At 48.8% G+C, this 18,377-nt stretch overlaps 1 protein-coding gene across 1 annotated transcript; it reads right to left on the bottom strand.

The window, feature by feature from the left end:
* Positions 1 to 593: 593 nt before the first annotated feature.
* On the bottom strand, positions 594 to 18,117 carry NMI (N-myc and STAT interactor). The gene is made up of 10 exons (XM_072122187.1): positions 17,991 to 18,117; positions 13,074 to 13,220; positions 10,570 to 10,624; positions 10,003 to 10,161; positions 9,696 to 9,812; positions 8,712 to 8,868; positions 8,129 to 8,238; positions 6,609 to 6,792; positions 3,042 to 3,148; positions 594 to 2,412 (listed from the first exon to the last, which is right to left on the bottom strand). Exons 3-10 carry the CDS (start codon positions 10,612 to 10,614, stop codon positions 2,224 to 2,226), a joined length of 1,068 nt encoding a protein of 355 aa, XP_071978288.1. The 5' UTR covers positions 10,615 to 10,624; positions 13,074 to 13,220; positions 17,991 to 18,117; the 3' UTR covers positions 594 to 2,223.
* Positions 18,118 to 18,377: the final 260 nt, after the last annotated feature.

The raw sequence follows: 18,377 nt of genomic DNA, 5'->3' as shown, positions 1-18,377 counted from the left end.
TTAGTGAATCGCGACGGACCCGAATCCTCGTCGGACAGCGCACAGCGGGATCGCGACTGGACCGGGTAAGTAAATCTGCCCCATCGTCTTGTATTCCAACCTTAAAGGGGTTGTCCCAACAAATTTACTTATCCACATCCACAGCAATATCCCGGTGTCAGAAAACCCCAGAAATTGGGAGATAGGGGAATCGATTGGTTATGGACAGATAGAGATCACATGACCCTCCATCTGCGGCCATTTTTACGGACAGGAATACATAAGACAGGAGGCTTCACTTTACATATCAATAAAACAGAACTATTAATAGATGTATATTAATAGATGCCCCGCACAATTACACACACATTCTATAAAACATGAGGCAAAGTGGCCAACCCCTTTAAGGAGTAAGCTCAATGAGTGTATGGAAGGCAAGTACTGTACCCCCCCCCCCCCCCCCAACACCAGCGTTAGGCATCTCCAAATCCCCTCTCATTCACACAAGTGCTGTGGCATCTTCACCGGTTACAATGTATCAGCCTCTGGAGCCCTCTACTGGCCACACACTCACACAACACCTTCTAAAACAGAGAAATATTTCTCGGCTTGGATGGAATGTGCACAGGGAATACAGTTTATTATTCAGGTTTATGTTAATACCGGGAACAGATTTTGGCAAAAATATCTCCAGAAAATAAAACTGTGAATTGTAATGAGATCACATATATCAGATTGAATTATTCATCCGCAGTTTAGAAACTTGTAACGTAACAGAAAGTTTTATATTTTTTGGAAGAAATTAGGTTTCTTAATTTTTTTCTACTTTTTTAGGTTTTCTATTTTTTCTACTTCTATACTTGCTGCATGTAGTGTCCCTACCATTTCTAATGAGTGTATACATATGACTGCTGGGAGCTCCCCCTAGTGGTGACTGCAGTCAGCCAGGATTCAGGAGTTTGTTTACACTGCATCTTCTGTATATGCAAAATAGTAGAGAAAATGTCTTATTTTCCAACATTGTCAACAGGGAAGTGGGAGGTAGGTAGTCGCAGCTCCTTATGAGGAGTAGCTACATCCCATTACCATTACACGTTACTACCATTACGAACATGACACTCCCAATTTTGAGACTTGTATTCAAATTTCATATAAAATGAATAGGTATCAGGGATAGAATATTGCAAATTTGTTTTGACATTTCGTAATTTTCATGGACAGTTCAGGAATCGGGTGGACAATAAAGGGGCGGGGCTTGTGAACTGAAGAAAAATTGTTTAATCACTACTATGTGTGCAACAGCTTTGTTACTAATTCGATAATCACCAGCAAGCTATTACTTTCTGTTATCAGCCACCATTCTCTGTTACCAGCCAGGCGCTCCTGCGATACCTAAATGAAGAGTAGAGCTATTTTTTTTATATCACAGAAAAAAAAATCCTTCATCCCGCGTAAAGATTAGAAAATTTAGTCCAAGAAATGGGTGAAATGTTCAATCGGATAATCCTATGGTTACAATCCAGTTTTGTGATTTATGTAGCTGCTGAAACTTTAAGATTCTATCTATTTGAAATGTATTGAAGGGTAACCTGTCACTTAAAGTAACCCACACATTATTATTATCATTCTACATTATTATACAGTAGTACGACTATCCCCATATTGTTATTCCCCATACATGAAAAGTTCCATGATCTGTTTGTACAGTTGCCTCACCCTCTATGCAAATGATCCCATGTGAGTCCAATCATTGTCTTTCCTTTAAGTCATGTGCAGCATATTCATGTCCGTCCTGCTCACTCAACCCTCCCTCAGGAACTCTCTTCAGAGAGTCATACACAGCCAGTGTCTCTCTCATTCCTGATGGAAAGATGAAGGATGTAGCAGAGCTGAGTTCATTTGGCTGAAGAGAAATCAGGCGTCTTGTCAAACAGGAAGCTGGAGGAGCGGCTAAGTTAGACGAATATGAATAGATGGTGAGTCAAGTTTACAAACTGACTGTGGAGTTTTTCAAGCGTGGGGAAGAACGATATAGGGATAGTTGTACTGCTCTAAAATAGAAGTATTAAAAGATATGTTTAGTTAGTGTGTGTAAGTTTAACTGACAGGTTCCCTTTTTACCAGTTGGGAACCAATGGACCTCATGGATTATAAAGGAGGACTCATTGTTCCAGCTCCGCCCACTCATTTCCCGGCACAAGGCAGCAGTTTTATATAGTGTCCCTTTTTCTCTTGCCTCCGATTTCAGGCCATGTCCGGCTCAAAGTATCCCACTGTATCCTTCCTAGAGAACGCAATGTGTTCCACCTCCCCACCGCCATTACTTTCCTTCTGAAAATGGATCTCTATAAGATCCTTGATGTCTTCTTCACTGTCTTCCTGATTTCTGATCTCGGCCAGCCGGACTGTTCTTTGACAAACATCAGAAAATATCTGAAATCATCAGAAAAATTATGAGAATTAAAGAAAATAACCTAAGACTCTGTTCACACCTTGGAAAGGGCAGAGTAGCAGGACCAGAGGCGCCCATATCAGTTACTAGGACCCATTATAATCTGATACATAAATACCCCCCTATAGTGTCTATAACTAGAAAAACTATTAAAAAGATCATAAAGTTGCTCAACACACTTTGAAGGGAACTTATCAGCAGATTTTACCCCATTAAACTAAGGCCCCCCCTTAGGTAGAGTTTGAAATGTCCTTTCTAGAATTCCCTCTTTTATGTGAAATCTCACCCATTTACCTTCTCTAAAGACGTGTGAAAATGAGCAGAGATGAGTCAAGTTTAAAAGCTGAAATTTGAGCGTCACTAAACATCCCTCTAGGTCCTATAGCACCTTCAAACAGTCTGCTGGTGTCATATTAAAGATAAGAATCTCATCTTTCAAATTGCATCCGGCTTGTGAGCTACAGAATCGCAGTTACAGACAGTCAAATTAAAATCAAGCATTTATTTACAGATTCAGGCAACATGACTGTGGATACCTTCTTATATATAAAAAAAAATGTAATATCTATAAAATAAAAGATGCATACACTCTGTAGAATCAGTAACTTACCTGTAGTTTTTTCAGCTCTTTTTCTATCACTGCTGATATGCCAACCTCGTACATGGTGCCTGCAGCTTGTAACACATGCTGGGGTTTCTTTAAGACACGCAGAACAACTTAAAAAAAATATATAAAAATTATGAATAAAGGGAGTCTACATTGCCATATTCACCCCTCCCCCTACCAATAACTACTTACAGAACACCTTGCACATGTGACCAGCATCACTTGGTTAGCAAAGTGATAATAAAGTGGAACTGAAGGTGTTTCAGACCAAAATTTAAAATAAAGTTTGTATAGAAACAATGGTAATAGTAATTGTGCTGGGATTTCCTGCTGCGAGAGGAGAGGTAGAGTTTCTAACATAATGGGGTAGATTTACTTACCCGGTCCGTTCGCGATCCAGCGGCGCGTTCTCTGCGCTGGATTCGGGTCCGGCCGGGATTCATCAAAGCAGTTCCTCCGCCGTCCACCAGGTGGCGCTGCTGCGCGGAAGTCCGCTGGAATGCCTCGAAATACACCAGCCTATCCAGGATGAAGGTGAGTGAAATTTTCGCGACACAATTTTTTTTTTAAATGCGGTGGTTTGTCCGAATACGTCGGGTTTTCGTTCGGCCACGCCCCCCAATTTCTGTCGCGCGTATGGCGGCGCCGATGCGCCACAATTCGATCGCGTGCGCCAAAAACCCGGGGCAATTCAGGTACAATCGGTGCAAATCGGAAATATTCGGGTAACACGTCGGGAAAACGCGAATCGGGCCCTTAGTAAATGACCCCCATTGTGTTGCAAGACAATGCACTTACATGCACCAGGAAGAAGAAGGTGAACTCCGGGGACCTGAGCGGGGAAGCCACACATGCAGGATATCGGGCGCACGATCTTAGTGACTCCCCGCACAGCGCATTATACACGGACAATGCACTTACATGCACCAGGAAGAAGAAGGTGAACTCCGGGACCTGAGCGGGGAAGTGACACATGCAGGATATCGAGCGCACGATCTTAGTGACTTCCTGCACAGGGCATTATACACGGACAATGCACTTTGGGTGAGCTCCGCGGACGGGTAAGTAAATGAGCCCCACTGTGTTTTTCTAAGGCTTCTCAATCAAATCTTGTTTTGTTAAGCCATGGTAAAGATATGTCAGGCGGAGGCCATAACGTATATAACCACCGTATGCTCTTGCCGTTCCTCCCCCCTGACAGCAGGCGGAGCCGTGAAAATATTAATGGTGTTTCAACCAGTGATGTCACTTTCCTTACATGAGCTTACACTCAGCAGAGGCCGAGAGAGGGATGCAATACGTTGCATCCGCCCCCCATTGCCTCCAATGGCCGTTACTGAGCAGGATGGAAATGCGCAGCTTCCTACATCTTTCCATCCTATGTTTTCCATAGTATACAAAGTGCAGACGGAGGCAAAAAGTATCAACCACCTACCACCTTCCCTGGAGTATATGCTGAGTGTATACCGAAGACATAAATAATGGGGCTTATACACTAGTTTTATGGCGCACAAACCCCTGAAATGATCGCATTTCCTAGCGAAATGGAATTGCGATTATTTCCCCTTTTACGCCTTCTCTTCTGAAGGATGCTGGGCCAGTGGCCTGCACACTCCTGACCCAAGCCTGCACGCTCCTGACACACGCCTGCACACTCCTGACCCACGCCTGCACACTCCTGACACACGCCTGCACACCCCTGACCCACGCCTGCACACCCCTGACCCACGCCTGCACACTCCTGACCCACGCCTGCACACTCCTGACCCACGCCTGCACACTCCTGACCCACGCCTGCACACTCCTGACCCACGCCTGCACACTCCTGACCCACGCCTGCACACTCCTGACCCACGCCTGCACACTCCTGACCCACGCCTGCACACTCCTGACCCACGCCTGCACACTCCTGACCCACGCCTGCACACTCCTGACACACGCCTGCACACTCCTGACACACGCCTGCACACTCCTGACCCACGCCTGCACACCCCTGACCCACGCCTGCACACCCCTAACCCACGCCTGCACACCCATAACCCACGCCTGCACACCCCTAACCCACACCTGCATACTCCTGACCCAAGCCTGCACACCCCTAACCCACGCCTGCACATTCATGACCCACGCCTGCACACTCCTGACACACGCCTGCACACTCCTGACACACGCCTGCACACCCCTGACCAACGCCTGCACACCCCTGACCCACGCCTGCACACCCCTGACCCACGCCTGCACACCCCTGACCCACGCCTGCACACTCCTGACCCACGCCTGCACACTCCTGACCCACGCCTGCACACTCCTGACCCACCCCTGCACACTCCTGACCCACGCCTGCACACTCCTGACACACGCCTGCACACCCCTGACCCACGCCTGCACACCCCTGACCCACGCCTGCACACTCCTGACCCACGCCTGCACACTCCTGACCCACGCCTGCACACTCCTGACCCACGCCTGCACACTCCTGACACACGCCTGCACACTCCTGACACACGCCTGCACACCCCTGACCCACGCCTGCACACCCCTAACCCACGCCTGCACACCCATAACCCACGCCTGCACACCCCTAACCCACACCTGCATACTCCTGACCCAAGCCTGCACACCCCTAACCCACGCCTGCACATTCATGACCCACGCCTGCACACTCCTGACACACGCCTGCACACTCCTGACACACGCCTGCACACCCCTGACCCACGCCTGCACACCCCTGACCCACGCCTGCACACCCCTAACCCACGCCTGCACACCCCTAACCCACACCTGCATACTCCTGACCCAAGCCTGCACACCCCTAACCCACACCTGCACACTCCTGACCCACGCCTGCACACTCCTGACCCACGCCTGCACACTCCTGACCCACGCCTGCACACTCCTGACCCACCCCTGCACACTCCTGACCCACGCCTGCACACTCCTGACCCACGCCTGCACACTCCTGACCCACGCCTGCACATTCCTGACCCACACCTGCACATTCCTGACCCACGCCTGCACACTCCTGACCCACGCCTGCACATTCCTGACCCACGCTTGCACACCCCTGACCCACGCCTGCACACTTGCTATAGCCTACGACCGCTCAGGCATCATCGGTCGCAGCCAGCCACCCCATGTATCCGGTGCAGTGTAGGGGCGTGGCTTACTTTATACACCGGCACACAATGGGGGTCATTTACTAAGGGCCCGCATCGCGTTTTTCCGTCGAGTTACCCGAATATTACCGTTTTGCACTGATTTTTCCTGAATTGCCCCAGGTTTTTGGCGCATGCCATTGGATTGTGGCGCATCGGTGCCGGCATGCACGCAACGGAAATCGGGGATCGTGAACTCCAGTGAACGCCGACGGACTTCAGCGCAGAAGCGACACCTGGTGGACATCGGGCGCACGGCATTAGTGAATCCCGGCCGGACCCGAATCCTCCACAGAGAACGCGCCGCTGGATCGCGACAGGACCTGGTAAGTAAATCTGCCCCACTGTTATGATATGATAAATGCCCCCCATAGTTTTTATCCTCCGTTATTGAGACATATGACTGGATTCCTACCCCCACTCTCCTGGTAAGTGATGAGGGCAGTATTGTTGTTCTTGTTGTATTCCACGGTCTCTATTTCTCCACCTCCTACTTTAGACTTGTAGAAGGTGAGCTCCAGTTTATCCTTCAGGGTCTCCTCGGGGAGGTCAGGGAGATTACGGACCAGTAATTTTTTATTAAAGATGTTCATGTTGACCTACGAAGAGTTACAAATTCAAATAGGATGTATCACTTTAAAGGGAACCTGTCAGCATATATGCCATTTTTAGCTGGGGACAGGTTCCAATAGCCAGTGAAAAATGCCCATTTCAGTACTTTATAAAACTTTATTTCACATTACCTGGCTCCCTTCCAGCAGCATGTCCTGAGTCCTGAGGGAGCTGCTATAATATGTGTCTTCTCATGCATTCCTCCTCTACTCCACCGCATCCCCATCCCTCCCCTGTCTGCTCAATGCACATGACAGGAAGGGGGGAGGGAGCTGCATGAGTTTGGAAGAAAGGAGACTGAGACACAGGCACACATTGACTGCGGCTGCCTCCACAACTAAAGACTCATCACAGGCTGCTGGCAAGGAGCCAGGTAATGTGAAATAAACTTTTATAAAGTACAGAAATGATTCAGAAAGGTGACACAGGCAGGTTCCAATAGCCAGTGCTATGCTGAATTTAAAAAATGTCTATATCAGAATTCTGATTCTTTCAGTACTTTATAAAAATTTATTTCACATTACCTGGCTTTCTGCCAGCAGCATGTGCTAAGTCAGTGATGGCGAACCTTTTAGAGACCGAGTGCCCAAACTACAACCAAGACCTACTTATTTATCGCAAAGTGCCAACATAGAAATTTCTTTTGTGATTTACACTCCCTGCTTGGACACAGTTTTCATTGATACCAGCCCCTGAGGACACCAATAAAGCAGAAAATAGAAGAAATTTGGATGATCATTGTAGCTTCCCTCCACGGTCCCATAAACAGGAAGGATTGTCAGGGCCGGAGCAGGAGCTACAATGATAATCCAGATCCATCCCACTCCTCCAGTAGTCCCAGGTAGCACTGTCACGTTAAATATCTCTGTGCACAGCAAGTCCTGGGGGAGAGGGGGCAGCTGCTGTAGCATGTGTCTTCTCATGCATTCCTCCTCTACTCCACAGCATCCCCCTGACCTCCCTTGTCTGCGCAATGCACATGACAGGAAGGGGGGGGGGGGGGGGAGCTGCATGAGTTTGGAGAAAGGAGAGTGAGACACAGGCACACAGAGACTGCAGCTGCCTCCACAACGACCCCTTCCCAAAGACTCATCACACGCTGCTGGCAGGGAGCCAGGTAATGTGAAATAAACTTTTATAAAGTACTGAAATGATTCAGAATGGTAACAAAGGCATTTTTAAATTCAGCATAGGTCACTGGAACCCGTCAGCAGCTAAAAATGAAATTGCCGGCGGCAGGTTCACTTTTAGATGCAAAGACATTACAGGTTCTCTAAAATGAGAAATAGGTTGAGATGCATTTTTTATTTTGTTTTTTTTTACCTCAAATGTTACAGTGCGTCCAAGTGGCACATCATACGCTGTCACTTCTTCTTCTTGTTCATTGCTGAATTCAACATGATGCTTTTTCTTATCGATGATACCCTGGGCCACTGTAAGAAATTTTATTTTTTTTTTATATGGATTGACTTCTTGAAAATAAGTACTACATTACTAAGTCTATGGAATAAGTGGAAAGATTTGGCCTTGAAATTTTTAAGAGGATCACGACAATCTCAAAGTTATGATTTCTCTAAAAAAGAAAAGTGAAAAAAAAAAGAAAATACCATATATACTCGAGTATAAGCCTAGTTTTTCAGCACAAAAAAATGTGCTGAAACCCCAAACTCGGCTTATACTCGAGTAAAAAAAATATAGGTTTTACCGGGTTTTTGTGGTAAAATTAGGGGCCTCGGCTTATACTTGGGTCGGCTTATACTCGAGTATAAAAAACCCCCGTTTGCCAGTTTCTCCAATAACTATTGATATTATAACTCCGGGGGGGGGTGACCTCCTACATCTACCATAAATCAAAAATATATATAAAAAAAAAAACTTCCAAAATCCCAAAATTGTTGACACTTACCTTGTGCATCCTCAAAGGTCAGGAGAGCGTGTCCCCCCTCCAGGACACAGGGGTCTTGTATGGAGATCTGACAGGTGTAGGAAGTATTTTCCAGGTCCTCCAGGTCGGACTCCTCCTTTGCGTAGTTGATGTTTTTGTGCGGTAATTTGTTGTCAACCTGATGAAGAGACAAAACCAGAAAAAGAACAGGAGAGGAGATTGAGATCTTTTAGTTTAGTCAATGGGGCGTGTCTAATTGTGAAGGAGGACTTTACAGGGAGCCTTGTCCAATGATGTTCACTGTTATTCAACAGCTAAGTAACTGACCAATCAGATGCTAGTATGAAGCGGGAAGAATGGGGGTGGAGCCTCAACCCAGCTGACGAGGGACACTCACCCCTAGATCCAGGCACCGGGACTGTGGTATCTTGTCATATTTGTTATTCATGGCCTCCTGCCTTCTAAAATCAACTTGTAAAATGATGCAAATTAGCCTGAAGAGCTCTGGCGGTGTTACCAGAGTTCTTCCATGCTGTAGCTTCACAGGCTGTGAAACTGTCTCCCATCCCCTTCTCCCTCAGCACTCCCCCCTCCCTCCTGTAATCTAACACATTGGGTGGGGGAAAGGGCTCTTGCACAGTGTAACAGCGTGTGAAGCTGCAGCACAGAGAGGTTTTGGTGACGACCCCCATAGCCCTTCTTGGATAATTTTAAAAGTTGATTTTAGAAGGAAGGAGGCCATGGATAACACATATAAGAAGATACCACAGTCCCGGTGCCCGGATCTATGTGTAATGTCCCTGGTTTATCAGGATGGATTGTGATGGTAGATAGATAATTTTAATAATCTTTTTGAGATTTTATTTTATTTTTAAAAATCAAATATCGATTTCATTCCATCCGTTGGACAAGATCATTTTTGACACTTTTTTGCATATTAATCGACATGTAAAATCTGCTGCAAATCTGACACTTTTTTTTGGTTCCTGACTTCCACAGGTTTACCTGTAATTCGTTTCTCCTCTTCTCAAATACTTTCCTGTATGACGTCTCCTTTTGCTCAAGTTCGGCGATATTGGTCATTAATTCCTCGTTTTCCCTCAGTAGATCTCTCATTTCACTCTAGAATTGTATACAAATGGAAACATTAAAAAGAAAACAGCAAAAAAATGTTTTACTTTTTCCTCTAGAAACAGCGCCCCTCTGGTGTGGAGGCTGTGGCTGGTATTGCAGCTCAGTGCTATAGATCCGCATAGTGTAACGCCAGATATAGCCAATGAGAGGCGCTGTTCTCAGTAATTTGTGTTCTTACGTCATAAGAAAGCTGCTTTTTGGATTGAATCTCATCGATCTCTGACTCCCTCTGCAGCGCCTGGTTTACTCGTTGTTTGGCCTCGTTAAGACGATCATCAGCATCTAATTTCTCTAGAGTAATTTTCGACTTGCGTTTATCTTCCTCCTCATATCGTTCCTAAAGAAAAATTACAATTATTATCCTTCTGCATCATCTAGAAAACTTTCTCTGCTAAATATCACTTTGAACGGGTTGTCCCGGGAGAAAAGGGGAGGGGCCACAAAGTTTCTTGTACATTTAAGATTTCCAAAAAAAACCTCTGAAAAAACAGAAAAAATTGCAAATATTGAAAGAAGTGCAACAAAAATTTAAATAACTGAGACCCAAAACCCGAAGCAGCATAAATGTTACTGCGTAGCATATGGATGGGATCATTACTACACATGTGCGACCACCTGCACTGCATACATGGGTGGGACATCCTGAAAATATGGAAGCAAACAGCAGGGGGCACCATAACCAGTATGTGACAGTACTATTCAGACAATGAGACTATGAAAAAAGTGAATACTAAAAATATCCCACCTTCAGCCTCTCCAGTTCTTCTAGTAACTTCTGAATATCAGACATCTTAGAAATGCTAAAATTAAAACCATAAAGTTACATTGTAATGATTCTATAGACTGCAGTATATTATATTATATAGTATATTGCATTAGACAAGGGATCGGCATATGTCATTTACACATTTTGTATATTTGCTGGTCCAAGGTAAACATGCAGAGTGCCCCCTGACAACCAGTGCTCAAAGAGTGCCCCCTGATAACCAATGTTCATAGAGTGCCCCCTGATAACCAGTGCTCATAGAGTGCCCCCTGACAACCAGTGCTCAAAGAGTGCCCCCTGATAACCGGTGCTCATAGAGTGCCCCCTGATAACCGCTGCTCATAGAGTGCCCCCTGATAACCGCTGCTCATAGAGTGCCCCCTGATAACCGCTGCTTATAGAGTGCCCCCTGATAACCAGTGTTCATAGAGTGCCCCCTGATAACCAGTGCTCACAGAGGGCCCCCTGATAACCGCTGCTCATAGAGTGCCCCCTGATAACCGCTGCTCATAGAGTGCCCCCTGATAACCGCTGCTTATAGAGTGCCCCCTGATAACCGCTGCTCATAGAGTGCCCCCTGATAACCAGTGCTCATAGAGTGCCCCCTGATAACCAGTGCTCATAGAGTGCCCCCTGATAACCGGTGCTCATAGAGTGCCCCCTGATAACCAGTGCTCATAGAGTGCCCCCTGATAACCAGTGCTCATAGAGTGCCCCCTGATAACCAGTGCTCACAGAGTGCCCCCTGATAACCGATGCTCATAGAGTGCCCCCTGATAACCGCTGCTCATAGAGTGCCCCCTGATAACCGCTGCTCATAGAGTGCCCCCTGATAACCGCTGCTTATAGAGTGCCCCCTGATAACCAGTGTTCATAGAGTGCCCCCTGATAACCAGTGCTCACAGAGTGCCCCCTGATAACCGCTGCTCATAGAGTGCCCCCTGATAACCGCTGCTCATAGAGTGCCCCCTGATAACCGCTGCTTATAGAGTGCCCCCTGATAACCGCTGCTCATAGAGTGCCCCCTGATAACCAGTGCTCATAGAGTGCCCCCTGATAACCAGTGCTCACAGAGTGCCCCCTGATAACCGTTGCTCATAGAGTGCCCCCTGATAACCGCTGCTCATAGAGTGCCCCCTGATAACCAGTGCTCATAGAGTGCCCCCTGATAACCAGTGCTCATAGAGTGCCCCCTGATAACCAGTGCTCATAGAGTGCCCCCTGATAACCAGTGCTCATAGAGTGCCCCCTGATAACCGATGCTCATAGAGTGCCCCCTGATAACCGGTGCTCATAGAGTGCCCCCTGATAACCGGTGCTCATAGAGTGCCCCCTGATAACCGGTGCTCATAGAGTGCCCCCTGATAACCAGTGCTCATAGAGTGCCCCCTGATAACCAGTGTTCATAGAGTGCCCCCTGATAACCAGTGCTCATAGAGTGCCCCCTGATAACCGATGCTCATAGAGTGCCCCCTGATAACCGGTGCTCATAGAGTGCCCCCTGATAACCGGTGCTCATAGAGTGCCCCCTGATAACCGGTGCTCATAGAGTGCCCCCTGATAACCAGTGCTCATAGAGTGCCCCCTGATAACCAGTGTTCATAGAGTGCCCCCTGACAACCAGTGCTCATAGAGTGCCCCCTGATAACCAGTGCTCATAGAGTGCCCCCTGATAACCAGTGCTCATAGAGTGCCCCCTGATAACCGATGCTCATAGAGTGCCCCCTGATAACCGGTGCTCATAGAGTGCCCCCTGATAACCGGTGCTCATAGAGTGCCCCCTGATAACCGGTGCTCATAGAGTGCCCCCTGATAACCAGTGCTCATAGAGTGCCCCCTGATAACCAGTGTTCATAGAGTGCCCACTGACAACCAGTGCTCATAGAGTGCCCCCTGATAACCAGTGCTCATAGAGTGCCCCCTGATAACCGGTGCTCATAGAGTGCCCCTGATAACCAGTGCTCTTAGAGTGCCCCCTGATAACCAGTGCTCTTAGAGTGCCCCCTGATTAACAGTGTCCAAAAAGCTCCCCCTGATAACCAGTGCCAGCAAACAGACCCTCATAACATTGCCCCTGATAATCAGTGCCTGCAGAATGTGCCACTTAGTGACCCCCACATAGCATAATGCCCCCTTCCTTAGCCCTAGCCTAACTTTTTCTACTTACCCTTCTGTACCCCCCCCCATTATTGCCCACCTTCTTGTCACACTCCCATTTATTATAACCCATTTATTTCACCTCCCCCATGTTTATGATGTTCCCATTTCTGTCGGATCCTCTCATCCCCTTCTTTACTTCAGATCAGAATCACTTTTTCCCCAGAGAATGTGAAGTTTATGATAAACCAGGAAGTGGAGGAGATGTAAACGGGCAAATGTCACCCTATGGGGCGAGTCCCTGGAGACCCTGCACCCAGCCACTGATAGTTATATACACAGTATCAGGGGCTAATGGACTGTACAGTAAGTAGACAGCGACTTACCTGAGGAAGCAAAACAGGAGAATCCTGAAACAGCAGCTGGAAAACACGAAGCGTCCGGGTCTCTTCCTGCCCCAGAATAGAAACTAAAAGGTTTCTGCTCCGGCACTTTCACTTTCTGTTCTGTTCTATATTTATAAAGTTCTATGACTAAGAGATAGAGCAGAACAAGGGCTGATATATCATAATAGCACCAACATACTCCGCAGTGCAGTACAGGCATTTACTGGTGTAACATGGAAAACCTGTACAAAAAATCATTAGTCACCCCAGAAGAGAATTGTCAGTCCAGAACCTGCCCCCACAATCATGAGTCCCAGCGAAGTGCCCCACCTTATCGTGCCACTGATAACAAGTGCCCACAGAGTGCCCCCTGATGCCCAGTGCTACCTGATAATAGGTGCCCACAGAGTGCCCCCTGATACCCAGAGCTACCTGATAATGGGTGCCCACAGTGTGCACCCTGTTACCCAGTGCTACCTGATAATGGGTGCCCACAGAGTGCCCCTGATACCCAGTGCTACCTGATAATAGGTGCCCACAGAGTGCCCCCTGATACCCCGTGCTACCTGATAATAGGTGCCCACAGAGTGCCCCCTAATAACCAGTGCTACCTGATAATGGGAGCCCACAGAGTGCACCCTGATACCCAGTGCTACCTGATAATAGGTGCCCACAGATTGCCCCCTGATACCCGGTGCTACCTGATAATAGATGCAAGCAGAGTGCCCCTGATACCCAGTACCAGCAGAATGCCCCCTGATACCCAGTGCCAGCAGATTGCCCCCTGATACACAGTGCCAGCAGAGTGCCCCCTGATACCCAGTACCAGCAGAGTGCCCCCTGATACCCAGTGCCAGCAGAGTGCCCCCTGATACCCAGTACCAGCAGAGTGCCCCCTGATACCCAGTGCCAGCAGAGTGCCCCCTGATACCCAGTACCAGCAGAGTGCCCCCTGATACTCAGTACAAGCAGAGTGCACCCTGATACCCAGTGCCAGCAGAGTGCCCCCTGATACCCAGTACCAGCAGAGTGCCCCCTGATACTCTACCAGCAGTGCGCCCCCTGACACCCAGTACCAGCAGAGTGCCCCCTGATACCCAGTGCCAGCAGAGTGCCCCCTGAAACCCAGTGCCAGCAGAGTGCCCCCTGACACCCAGTACAAGCAGAGTGCACCCTGATACCCAGTGCCAGCAGAGTGCCCCCTGATACCCAGTGCCAGCAGAGTGCCCCCTGATACCCAGTGCCAGCAGAGTGCCCCCTGATACTCAGTACCAGCAGAGTGCACCCTGATACCCAGTGCCAGCAGAGTGCCCCCTGATACTCAGTACCAGCAGAGTGCACCCTGATACCCAGTGCCAGCAGAGTGCCCCCTGATACCCAGTGCCAGCAGAGTGTCCCCTGATAACCAGTGCTCTTAGAGTGCCCCCTGATAACCAGTGCTCTTAGAGTGCCCCCTGATTAACAGTGTCCAAAAAGTTCCCCCAAATAACCGGTGCTCATAGAGTGCCCCCTGATAACCGGTGCTCATAGAGTGCCCCCTGATAACCGGTGCTCATAGAGTGCCCCCTGATAACCGGTGCTCATAGAGTGCCCCCTGATAACCAGTGCTCATAGTGTGCCCCCTGATAACCAGTGCTCTTAGAGTGCCCCCTGATTAACAGTGTCCAAAAAGTTCCCCCTGATAACCAGTGCCAGCAAACATACCCTCATAACATTGCCCCTGATAATCAGTGCCTGCAGAATGTGCCACTTAGTGACCCCCACATAGCATAGCAGAGTGCTCCCTGATAACCAGTGCTCATAGAGTGCCCCCTGATAACCAGTGCTCACAAAGAGTGCCCCCTGATAACCGGTGCTCATAGAGTGCCCCCTGATAACCAGTGCTCATAGAGTGCCCCCTGATAACCAGTGCTCATAGAGTGCCCCCTGATAACCAGTGCTCATAGAGTGCCCCCTGATAACCAGTGCTCATAGAGTGCCCCCTGATAACCAGTGCTCATAGAGTGCCCCCAGATAACCAGTGCTCATAGAGTGCCCCCAGATAACCGGTGCTCATAGAGTGCCCCCAGATAACCGGTGCTCATAGAGTGCCCCCTGATAACCGGTGCTCATAGAGTGCCCCCTGATAACCGATGCTCGTAGAGTGCCCCCTGATAACCGGTGCTCACAGAGTGCCCCCTGATAACCAGTGCTCATAGAGGGCCCCCTGATAACCAGTGCTCATAGAGTGCCCCCTGATAACCAGTGCTCATAGAGTGCCCCCTGATAACCAGTGCTCATAGAGTGCCCCCTGATAACCAATGCTCATAGAGTGCCCCCTGACAACCAGTGCTCTTAGAGTGTCCCCTGATAACCAGTGCTCTTAGAGTGTCTCCTGATAACCAGTGCTCTTAGAGTGTCCCCTGATAACCAGTGCTCTTAGAGTGTCCCCTGATAACCGGTGCTCATAGAGTGCCCCCTTATAACCAGTGCTCATAGAGTGCCCCCTGATAACCAGTGCTCATAGAGTGCCCCCTGATAACCAGTGCTCATAGAGTGCCCCCTGATAACCAGTGCTCATAGAGTGCCCCCTGATAACCAGTGCTCATAGAGTGCCCCTGATAACCAGTGCTCATAGAGTGCCCCCTGATAACCAGTGCTCATAGAGTGCCCCCTGATAACCAGTGCTCATAGAGTGCCCCCTGATAACCAGTGCTCATAGACTGCCCCCTGATAATCAGTGCTCACAGAGTGCCCCCTGATAACCAGTGCTCACAGAGTGCCCCCTGATAACCAGTGCTCATAGAGTGCCCCCTGATAACCAGTGCTCATAGAGTGCCCCCTGATAACCAGTGCTCATAGAGTGCCCCCTGATAACCAGTGCTCATAGACTGCCCCCTGATAATCAGTGCTCACAGAGTGCCCCCTGATAACCAGTGCTCACAGAGTGCCCCCTGATAACCAGTGCTCATAGAGTGCCCCCTGATAACCAGTGCTCATAGACTGCCCCCTGATAACCAGTGCTCATAGAGTGCCCCCTGATAACCAGTGCTCATAGACTGCCCCCTGATAACCAGTGCTCATAGAGTGCCCCCTGATAACCGGTGCTCATAGAGTGCCCCCTGATAACCAGTGCTCATAGAGTGCCCCCTGATAACCAGTGCTCATAGAGTGCCCCCTGATAACCAGTGCTCTTAGAGTGCCCCCTGATAACCAGTGCTCTTAGAGTGCCCCCTGATAACCAGTGCTCTTAGAGTGCCCCCTGATTAACAGTGTCCAAAAAGTTCCCCCTGATAACCAGTGCTCATAGAGTGCCCCTGATAACCAGTGCTCATAGAGTGCCCCCTGATAACCAGTGCTCATAGACTGCCCCCTGATAACCAGTGCTCATAGAGTGCCCCCTGATAACCAGTGCTCATAGAGTGCCCCCTGATAACCAGTGCTCATAGAGTGCCCCCTGATAACCGGTGCTCATAGAGTGCCCCCTGATAACCAGTGCTCATAGAGTGCCCCCTGATAACCAGTGCTCATAGAGTGCCCCCTGATAACCAGTGCTCTTAGAGTGCCCCCTGATAACCAGTGCTCTTAGAGTGCCCCCTGATAACCAGTGCTCTTAGAGTGCCCCCTGATTAACAGTGTCCAAAAAGTTCCCCCTGATAACCAGTGCTCATAGAGTGCCCCTGATAACCAGTGCTCATAGAGTGCCCCCTGATAACCGGTGCTCATAGAGTGCCCCCTGATAACCAGTGCTCATAGAGTGCCCCCTAATAACCAGTGCTCTTAGAGTGCCCCCTGATAACCAGTGCTCACAGAGTGCCCCCTGATAACCAGTGCTCATAGAGTGCCCCCTGATAACCAGTGCTCATAGAGTGCCCCTGATAACCGGTGCTCATAGAGTGCCCCCTGATAACCAGTGCTCATAGAGTGCCCCTGATAACCAGTGTTCATAGAGTGCCCCTGATAACCAGTGCTCATAGAGTGCCCCCTGATAACCAGTGCTCATAGAGTGCCCCCTGATAACCAGTGCTCATAGAGTGCCCCCTGATTAACAGTGTCCAAAAAGTTCCCCCTGATAACCAGTGCTCATAGAGTGCCCCTGATAACCAGTGCTCATAGAGTGCCCCCTGATAACCGGTGCTCATAGAGTGCCCCCTGATAACCAGTGCTCATAGAGTGCCCCCTAATAACCAGTGCTCTTAGAGTGCCCCCTGATAACCAGTGCTCACAGAGTGCCCCCTGATAACCAGTGCTCATAGAGTGCCCCTGATAACCGGTGCTCATAGAGTGCCCCCTGATAACCAGTGCTCATAGAGTGCCCCTGATAACCAGTGTTCATAGAGTGCCCCTGATAACCAGTGCGCATAGAGTGCCCCCTGATAACCAGTGCTCATAGAGTGCCCCCTGATAACCAGTGCTCATAGAGTGCCCCCTGATTAACAGTGTCCAAAAAGTGCCCCCTGATAACCAGTGCCAGCAAACAGACCCTCATAACATTGCCCCTGATAATCAGTGCCTGCAGAATGTGCCACTTAGTGACCCCCACATAGCATAATGCCCCCTTCCTTAGCCCTAGCCTAACTTTTTCTACTTACCCTTGGCTCCCCACTTTTAATACCACCTTCTGTACCCCCCCCCCCCCCATTATTTCCCACCTTCTTGTCACACTCCCATTTATTATAACCCATTTATTTTGTGTCCCCCATGTTTGTAATGTTCCCATTTCTGTCGGATCCTCTCATCCCCTTCTTTACTTCAGATCAGAATCACTTTTTCCCCAGAGAACGTGAAGTTTATGATAAACCAGGAAGTGGAGGAGATGTAGACGGGCAAATGTCACCCTATGGGGCGAGTCCCTGGAGACCCTGCACCCAGTCACTGATAGTTATATACACAGTATCAGGGGCTAATGGACTGTACAGTAAGTAGACAGCGACTTACCTGAGGAAGCAAAACAGGAGAATCCTGAAACAGCAGCTGGAAAACACGAAGCGTCCGGGTCTCTTCCTGCCGCAGAATAGAAACTAAAAGGTTTCTGCTCCGGCACTTTCACTTTCTGTTCTGTTCTATATTTATAAAGTTCTATGACTAAGAGATAGAGCAGAACAAGGGCTGATATATCATAATAGCACCAACATACTCCGCAGTGCAGTACAGGCATTTACTGGTGTAACATGGAAAACCTGTACAAAAAATCATTAGTCACCCCAGAAGAGAATTGTCAGTCCAGACCCTGCCCCCACAATCATAAGTCACAGCGAAGTGCCCCACCTTATCGTGCCACTGATAACAAGTGCCCACAGAGTGCCCCCTGATGCCCAGTGCTAC

This window comes from Engystomops pustulosus, chromosome 8, assembly GCF_040894005.1.
Source record: "Engystomops pustulosus chromosome 8, aEngPut4.maternal, whole genome shotgun sequence".
NCBI classification, from domain to species: domain Eukaryota; kingdom Metazoa; phylum Chordata; class Amphibia; order Anura; family Leptodactylidae; genus Engystomops; species Engystomops pustulosus.
Note: the sequence above shows the minus strand (reverse complement) of the source record. Positions and strands in the feature narration are given on the sequence as shown.

Excerpts from the sequence above, each read along its gene's own strand:
- NMI (XM_072122187.1), bottom strand. The coding sequence starts at position 10,614 with ATGTCTGATATTCAGAAGTTACTAGAAGAACTGGAGAGGCTGAAG. Across the intron at positions 9,813-10,002 it reads AAAAGCAGCTTTCTTATGAC|AGTGAAATGAGAGATCTACT; the intron begins GTAAGAACACAA and ends ATACAATTCTAG. Across the intron at positions 8,239-8,711 it reads GACCTTTGAGGATGCACAAG|TGGCCCAGGGTATCATCGAT; the intron begins GTAAGTGTCAAC and ends AATTTCTTACAG.